Source organism: Formica exsecta, unplaced genomic scaffold (genome assembly GCF_003651465.1).
Source record: "Formica exsecta isolate Colony F162 unplaced genomic scaffold, ASM365146v1 scaffold659, whole genome shotgun sequence".
NCBI lineage: Eukaryota > Metazoa > Arthropoda > Insecta > Hymenoptera > Formicidae > Formica > Formica exsecta.
The window spans coordinates 407,234-417,225 of NW_021853421.1; the positions used below are offsets into that span (position 1 = coordinate 407,234).

The 9,992-nt window shown below is 30.4% G+C and overlaps 1 protein-coding gene across 2 annotated transcripts in view; it reads left to right on the forward strand.

The window, feature by feature from the left end:
- Positions 1 to 618: 618 nt before the first annotated feature.
- Positions 619 to 9,992, forward strand: part of LOC115242873 (aquaporin AQPAn.G-like) — a 49,811-nt gene continuing 40,437 nt past the window's right edge. The window contains exons 1-2 of one of the 2 annotated variants that reach the window (XM_029819451.1): positions 619 to 849; positions 2,996 to 3,122. In XM_029819451.1, the coding sequence (XP_029675311.1) occupies positions 748 to 849; positions 2,996 to 3,122 (229 nt within the window). In that variant the 5' untranslated portion in view covers positions 619 to 747. The remainder of the gene's footprint in view (positions 850 to 2,995; positions 3,123 to 9,992) is intronic. The other variant, XM_029819452.1, reaches the window with a different exon arrangement.

A 9,992-nucleotide genomic window follows, 5' to 3' on the forward strand; every position in this document is an offset into this window, starting at 1 on the left:
AAAAGAGAAATAATAAAATCATCTGGATTTATAATTATTAGGTCTATTAAATTTTATATGGATTTATAATTGTGAAAAAAAGGAAAGGAAGATAAAATAATAAAAAAAAGGAAAAGAAAAAACGAAAAAGAAGGAGCAAGAGAAGAGAGAATAGAAGAGGAATAGAGAAAGAAAGCAAAATTATACATAAAATTGAAGAGATAAGAATAAGAAGAAAGAGAAGAAATTATAATTTATAATTTATTAAATTATAAAAAATTGTAATAATTTCGCAGAAAGCTTTATTCGAACCAGGAATCCATCATTAACTCTCGAGAACAAATACTTCTTTGCTTCAAATATTCGAAGAAGATTTTCTCGGTTCTCGATTTTATTGGCTTGCTTGGCTTGATTTTATTGGATTGATCGTGCGACGACAACAATAATATCGAGGACGACGTAAGCAGACCGCTGCAACCGGAACATTGCGAGCAGAAGCATCAACGACAGTACATCGTCACGCAACTCGACGAGGTCGCTGCCAAGGTCGTTATATGCATCGCTACCACCACCATCACCCTTATTGGATCGACGGGGGTAAATCGTGGAGGATCCTCCCAGTGATCGTTCGCTGGTCGTCGTCTTCGCGGAGTCAGTTCTGTCGCTCGCAGGACGCGAGGGTGATCCAGCAGGTCTCGGTGGCGGGTTGATGGCCAACGAGAGTGGTAAGTCGTGGCTCGCAGATTGCAGAGGCTGGCCGCCACGAGGATGCCACATCCTGGCAACAGGACCTCCTATTTGAACCTGTGGCGCGAGTTCCTCGTCTTCAACACGACCGCCAAGAAGCTCGGCTTTAATCGCCGTCCGTGGGTGAGTCTCTTCTCTCTCTCTCTCTCTCTCTTGTTAATTTTCTTGAGAATTGGCGGAAGTGATTTGTAAGTGCGATCTTTAAAATTGACAAGCGGATGGACACTTTGATACTGTCGTTTGACACGTTGATACTACGTGTGACTCGGATGAGAAAAATCTACAGGGTGGTTTTTAATCGCATACTATGTATAAACATAAATTATTTCTGGAAATGTAGTCTTTTTATGCCTTTTTACAATTCTACCTTTTTAAAACAACTGCAGAGGTTTTTTTCTTTTTAATTGTAGCTTTTAATTTTGCGAATAACTTTAGAATGTTATAAGTAATTGCGAATAAAATTTTAGGAATTATTTGAATATTTGAAAAAATAAATTTTATTTGTTTTTAAAGAATATGATGTTTAAATATCTTTTAACATGCGCGGGTTTGGGGCTAAATAAAACATAATTCTCAGATCACGGTTCGTCGATTATAATTTCCATAAAAATTTAATAAAAAAAATTTCAATGAAAAGAGATGTAAGATTCGAAATTACATATGTATTTATAATTAAACATGTTTATTGCTGAATGTGTAATTATAAATATGGTTTATCTCTTATCTTGACATATAAAACATTGCTTTTATCAATTTTTATTATTGCGCAGTCGAGCGCGATTTTCATTACTTTTGCAAACGAAAGATAAGTTACGCTCTTTTGTTCGTACACCGCTTTCGTAAGTTATGACGCTGCCGAGATAATTATGATGTAATGATAAGAGCAATACACAAAGTATCTTATCAACGTGCCTAAGTCGTGAGTCAGAATTTGTCGCAATGTATGTATGCTTGATTATCTTTAGCCGCGCGAAGAGATTATAAAATAAGTCAAGGAAAATATTCTCGCGACACCGCTTATGCAAATTTTCAGCGCAATTTGTGCAATTTTTAAGATTTACACATTTATGCAAAGTTTTAGTCTTCTAGTTGTCATACATTTCATGATTGAAACGAGAATTTTCGAACTAGAAGACACACGTTAATTAGATTTTCACCAAGCAACTAATCAACTTTAAAGTCAATCGAATGTGGATAATGATAATTTTTGTGACAATAAAGTGGAATAAGGATAATATATTTACGAGGACAATATAAAAATTTTTCCAATTTTTATTTGTTATTAAATACGATACTTTTTACTATTTATAATTAATTTTTATTAGTAATGCAAATTGTCAATTTTTATTGCAAATTATTTTAATGACTTTATTAATTTATTAATTGCAAAAAAGAGAGAATGAAATAAATTAATATTTTATTTCATTGCAATATGTCTCTTTAAAAGTAAAAGATAATAGACACGGTGCCATTAAATTAACATGGAAGATAACTTTTTTTTTAATTACAATATAATTTATTTCTCTCTCTCTCTCTCTTTTTTCATTATAAAAAATCCTTCGATTTTTATAATAGACACGGTGCCATTAAATTAACATGGAAGATTACTTTTCTTTTAATTACAATATAATTTATTCTTCTCTCTCTCTCTCTTTTTTCATTATAAAAAATCCTTCGATTTTTATAATACGTGGAACTTGTTGGCACGATCCATGACAAGCTTGACAGAGGCGCTAATACGTCGAATTTGACGACGAATTAGCAACTACTCTAATACGCGATCGAGACCTCGATAAAGAACGCAGTTGCATCGCGAAAGACGCAACGAAATAGTCGAGATCGTCATTTTGATTGTTGTTCGAAATTCCGATTATAAGTGTGATAAGTCTAAGAACAAATCACAGTTTCTTATTAATTTTCTATACCGTTTTTGTATTTTTATTTGCATCAATAATGTATTGTTCATATCCGTACAACGTTTCGCATCGCAATATGAACAGGAGCAATCTAAATATCATGATTCGGGATGGAAGATTGGTAATGACATGATAGATATCAAGGAGTAGTAATAGATAATGTTTACAAGTTTTTCCACTATATACATAGAATGTCTGTTTTAATTTTTATTAAAGTGAAAAATGTTTATCCTGAGAATCGAATAATGTTTGTGGAATTTGACAAATCGGAAAAAAATGAAAACGCTCAAGAACTGCTGATTCAAGAAGAATTACATATTATTAATAATTTGTATTAAATCCTGAAATTACAGAAACCTAGCGGGATGAATGTGTCCACGGTGTTCCCCGAAGGATACGTGGAAACTGAGAGAGTACAGCGTCTTACATCATCGATACCTAAGGAGGAGGAGGGAGGATTTAATCTGGAACGATATCAGCGTAAGTACATTTCGATGCTTAATTTTATGTGGAAATTCATATATATTTTATAACATAAAAGAAAAAATATAAAATATAATAAAATATAATTCTTTTAATTTTAATTCTCTTATTTTTTATCATCTGTAAGTTTTATTTCACATAAGTCACATTCTGCAAAATTACATATTACAAAAAAATATTATTATTCATAAATATATAAATTATTAAATTATCTTATATTACGCTTTCACATATCATGAATTTTTAATGTGATGTATGAACCTATAAAAAATTACATTTTTAAAATATATTATCTTGTTATATGTGTTTTATATAAAATAAGACACCTCTGCGTGTTTAAATTAAAAAACGAGCTCACAGATATGAATTTTATTCATTTAATAGCTAACAGCTGACAGCCTTAATAGCTAACAGCTTTAATATATGTTTTATCCGATTTTCCTTTAGAAAATCATATTATTTATCATTTCTGTGGACATTTTTCAAATCGATTATATGCATAACTATCAATTATATCAAAACAAAAAGCGTGTTTTTGCAGAAATATGCAACCGTTATTTAACATTGTATCTGCATGAACGCATCGCTGCATATCATTATGCAATTATAAAACTAAATAAAAGTAAATAATGTATTATATCGCGTGTCATCGTGTCCCGAGAAAGGGATCACAAGGCAATTCTACGCTTAATTAATTTCTGCGGGAAAACCCTAACATACAGTGTAATACTGATGCAATTTACTACAATCTTGCTAATATCTTAAATTCTTGCAATTGTATATCGAATCATTATGACATTAAATGAAATTTCTAAAATTAATATCTATTGGACGAAAAATATAATATTCACACAAGTAATTTATAATATAAATCTTTGATAGATATATTATACATATTATTCATCGTGAAGAGAAATAGCGACATTATTATTTGTAAAATGCTTCGAATTTGTATTTATATTACAAGTAAATTACACTCTTTTATCGACTTTTTTCTAAATCAATGGAATGAAATCTCAACATTCTTGTGCAATAATTTTGATTATTAATTACGTGATCGCTACGAATCCCTATTTTATCGCCGTAAGGTATAGCTGTATCAGCTTTACACGCATTTAATTTGACACCGCTTTAAATCGTTCTCGATAGATTGCGACTCATGAAAAGAAAGCGTAAACGTACGGGCTTTGTACACATTCGAAAATTGTTTAATATAATTTATTGTCAGGGTAATTTTATTCTTTGTCTCTTTCATAACATGAAATCTTTAAATCACTCTTTCTAATTAAAACAGTCTTCCTATACAATTTGCAGCGACGAATAATAAATAGCAAATTTAAATTTTCAATCCATGAATCAACCACATTAGAATATGTGAGTAATTATTACCTTCTCAAAATACATAGAAAAGTCGGATTTATCTTCCGGAGTCCTCGTTTTTTATTTTTTTGAAATTTTTTTATGTAATTGTCGCCCCTGTTTTTCAAACAAAACTGGCGAGTTACAAAATGAAAAATTCTATATGGTATTGCACGTTGCATCCTAATTATCGGTAATTATCAATACTTATCGTGCACAAAGAATACAACTTGCTTATTTTATTTGATATTTTGTAAATGTTAAAATATATATTCTTTATTTTATTTTAATTTTTCTCGAACTTTTAAGAATGCGATAAATTGATTTAATGAAGAAATTCTATTCTTCCTTTGAATATTACATTTTATACAAGTATTGGTAATTGCTGGTATTTAAAAAAAATTAAAAATTGCTCATTTTATTTATATTTTTCCTCATTTAATTTAAAATTTTGTATTTCTTTTTTATTTTGCTTTCATCTCTGTCGAAATTTTTTAAAACCGCAGAAAGATTATTTTTATTCGATGAAATAACCTCGGACGGAGGTGTGAACGGAAATAAGCAAATTGTACGGAACGGAAACTTTTGCATTCCGTGGATATGTTGACGTGCCTCATTTTCTATGCGTCGACAATTATAGAGTTCTCGGCTATAATTCGCATCCAACGGCGGCTTCTGCGCGCGCGATTAGCATCTGCCGTTAATGTTATGCGTTCGAGAAATTGTGTCCTAACGATCTCGATGATCGCAGCAATAATGCGACGATCGACGATGCATGTTCACAAGTTGTTGATTCATTATTACGCGCAGAAAGAACGCGCTCTTTAATCGCGTATCGTTAACCCGTCATTCTATCGCTATTCTTCTCGCTGACACATCCAATACTATTAATTATTTTTCCGAACAGCCGGCAAAAATATTCTTAGAACTTACGCCGACAGAATCCTTTTTTAATACAGAATTTTTTTGCAAAATTCTTGCGCAAATTCATATCAATTTATTAACATAAATTAAATTTAAACCCTTAAGTGTAAATAAAAATTTAAAAATTTAAATTTATTTCTTCAGTGGACTCTTTTCTCGACTTATTACGCCATGCTTATTTTATTATTAATGTTTTCCCTATTCGCATATACTTAAGTTAGATGCGAAATTATGATTGTGTCGGGCAAATTTATTTTACGAGTCTTCCGGGGACGCGATGCAATTAAGTTTTATGCATTTATGGCAAGCCGAAGAGTCCGGCGACAATTATCACCTTGAATTAAAATTTAAAATTTTTGTGAAATTTATTTGTAAAATTGCGCACGAAAAATAACTTGTTGTTGTTATTTAACTGCCGTCCCTGAAGTGTAAGACTTGCCAAGCATAACGCATACGTATAAGAATAAATTTAAATAAAATTAATTAAAATAAAGTGAATCACTTTTATAACATTTCAAAATTACAATAATAAGTATAACGTCCGATCTAAAAAAAAATTTAATTGATACGAGTGATCGTAAAAAGATTATGATACCGCCAATATTCGTAAGTAAAAATTGTCACATATCGTGACATCCGATTGCTTGTTCGATCATTTTTTGCCACTACATTATTATGTTTTACAACGTATTCTCTTGTTATACAAGGTGTATCGTAACATATTAATTCGAGAAACCGTTTTGATAATAAATTCTTCGAACATCTGTCGGCATTTCTTTAGCAAAGATTTGATTGAATATTATTTTTATAATTTTTGGATATTAAATATCGCGAGTTTATTTTAAGTTATAATAACTTGAGCTTTTATCGAGTTTTATTCTATATATTATTATATATATATGTGTATAAATCCGTATTAAATTTATTTAAGTTAACTAATAGTTAAATTAATCTTTCTCATATTCAAAGTTATATTAAATTATTTTTAAAACTATATTAAATTATTTAAATGTAATTTGCATGGTTTAACATTATACAATTTTTACTATCATAATAAAGCATGATCTTATAGTTACGTTAAGGAATGCGAGAAACATAAACATTATTTGTTTACAATGACGGATTGGTTCGAGGTCGCCGACTACCGGAGTGGGGCTTGACAAAACATAAGGGAATACGGAGAATTTGTTTTAGTTATTATATTATCAACTTTCGTTGAAGAAGAATCTAAACAAAGATTGAAACTAGTTCCACTACGGAGAGCAACTCGGGCGCCACGAAATCAACGTGAATACTACGCGAGATGTATTTTGAGTATATTAGCACGTATGAATGTGTGGTTCGTATTCTTGACATTATTACTTACACAATTTTTGTCTTTGGTTATTCTGACGTTTTTATTAGGAGATTTTGTCATTCTCGATCGATCTGATGGAATCGAGACATCCCCTGTCGAAATTTAAACTTTGATACTGAACATATACGCGATAAATGTTGTCTTTATTCTTGGGCACAATAAAACGCAACGTATTTTATTCATGGCAACGATATTTATTACAAGTCGTAAATAATTAAACCGCTACCGGATATTATTAATCAGTCCTTCCCGGTTTTATTATATCGTCATTTACATCTGTATCTTAAAATTAATGTGATTTGATCGAGAAATTTGAATGTAATTAAACGTTGTTATATAAAAATCGGATAAACATATCCGATATCATTTGTAAATCGCGTGCAAAAAGAAAAGTTCGAAAGCAATTGTTATAAAAGAAATCTCTTATCGGTCGTTAAATTTAAATTATATAAAGATCTATCTAACCCGAATGATTAAGAGTGATTATGAATGATTTTCCTTTAGATCGGTTGCACGTCACACTTTTACAATGCTAATAAGTCGCGAGAATGATTGATCAGACTGGCCGACAGCTGATTATGTGAGGTACAATTTATAAATGTCGTGCGTAAAACATATGCAATCCGATTTAATTAATGTAACTTTTTTATACAGTATATATCGATGATTAATAATAATACATAAATTGTCTATTGCCTTAAGCAAAACGAATCATTTTTGCTCGCACATACATATTATACATATCGTGCAAAGTCGCGTAAACACAAGTTACATTAGTTCACTTGTACGTGATTAACATACATTACTTAACATTCTCACTCTCTCGAGAATTTTAAATAAATTTAAATAAAATATATTTTCTCAATAAGTACCCCCTCTTAGAAAATATACTGAAGATACTCAGTAGATATTGAAGAATTAAATAAAAAAATTACCCTTATATAACATGATATGTATAATAGTTCCTGGATTTAATGGAATTTTTTCCTATTGTGCGTGTACGCGGTAAAATACAGATCCATTATTAGGATTCTTGTTGTTAGAACTAATTACGGAAGTTGAAGGAGTTAAATAGAAGACAATCAATGATCTCATCAGCTATGCTAAATCATTCTTCGATCGCGATGCCTTGTTTACCGGACATGTCATTAAAGCGTTGCAGTATGTTTTGCATTGAAACGCCATGATTCTTTCCCTCCCGCGAATTCCTGAACGCGAATTGCATAATTGTGCGCGTTTTTCCGTTTCTCAGAACAGCGCATCGTCCTTCATTCGCGTTATCGCGACGAATCTACTTAATCGCTCACCTAATTTCGCATGTACGATAGACGATTAGACAAAATTAAACGGATTACTATTTTGTATCGTTTTGCTCGTTAGAGAGATCTCTTTGCTGCGGACATGCAACCGCAGTTTTTCTATGTTGTCGCCTATCCATTCGAACGACTCATTACATGTGCAATAAATCTAAATGACTTATATTTATCTCATGATTACTAAGTACGAGAATAATCATTAAAATTAGCCAATGTCTATACAATAATAATTCGCGAGTGATATATGTATCTTTAATTATTCAAAAATTTGCAATTTCTAGTTTACAATTAAAAAGTAATAAATTTTGACGTTTTTTAAATTGACAAATATTTCTTTTTCTTTGAATATATATGTATTCTCTGTCTTTCTCTTTTATGCTTTTTGTAATTATTTTCTTTTCTATAAATAGTTTGTCTAACTGAAATTTATTTATATTGAATTGCGCGTGATTAAAAATAATATTAATATTAGAATCATAATGAAATAAAATTTTTGAATGAAATTAACATCAAATTAAAATAGAAATACAGAATTTTTTTTAAATTTTTTATCACGTTTATGTTTATGCATTGTATTATTTTTCATTACATTTTTATTGTCCTATTTCTCTTTTTCTGTCTTAGATTATTTAATTTTACTATTTAAGTAAATAAATATGTTTCCGATTTCTAGAATAATCATTTTGATACAAATCGATTCGCTTAAATAATAAATTTTGATGAAGATTCTTCGATAATTGATAATCGCTAACATTTTTACATGAATGCCTTTCGGATTTCGAGCCATACTTTGTTGAGAGACTCTTATATCAAACATTAGATCTGCGTATTATATCTTCGATCTATCTTCAGACTAATGCGTGACTCAATATTTCATTGAGTTTTATTATCTTTTTAGTGTGTTGTGATTCTGTCCAACTATAAGCTGTCATGATAACAAAGATAAATACATTCTATCTTATATTTACAATTTATTTCCACAAAATTAATAGCAAGTAAGAAGAAGCAAATTGAAGGGAAATTTTCATACTTTTGCGCTACTTATTCGTAATCGTATATACTACGCATTTACTGCGATAAAATAATATAATAATATATTTGCAGTCACACATTACAAAGTAAATATATTTTGTTTCCATCGATATTGTACAACTGTTTTCATTAAATTTCTATATCACAATTAATATAGAGTAAAGAGCCAGATGTAACATACGCAATATAACGTGTAACGCGCGCGCTTAGAAGAACTCTTTTTACGGGTTACGTATATATAAACAACAGATATAATTATTCTCGTAGCAAGTGTGGCGCACGAGAATGTAACGCGAGTGTAGCAGCGACGACGAATGCACAACGCTAATTGCGGAAGCTATTTACAACCGAGTCCGCTTCGCCGCCGCGTAACGACCCAATTAATAGCGTTTAATCACCGTGTCTGTTGCCACTGCGTTCCGGCGAGAGGATCAAGAGAAGAGAGAGAGAATCTTGTCGACAGCGCAATATTTATCTACCGCAGGTAGCGTTGATAAACATTGATAACGCGTTGTGATTTAAACATATGCGATTCTGCATTCTCTATTTAGAATTCTATTAAAAATTAAGAAAAAGAAAGAGATCTTATTTTGTGGGTAGAATAAATTGGAGAATTTCTTTAGAGAGTATAAAAAAATCGAATTATTTTATTTTTATTAAATTATGAAGAAAATTTGTATTTTACATAGATTTTTTACAATTTTAATTCTCACTCTTTTGATAAACTTTATATATAGATTTTGTGGGTTGGAGAATTTCTTTAGAGAGTATAAAAAAATCGAATTATTTTATTTTTATTAAATTATGAAGAAAATTTGTATTTTACATATTTTACATACAATTTTAATTCTCACTCTTTTGATAAACTTTATATATATA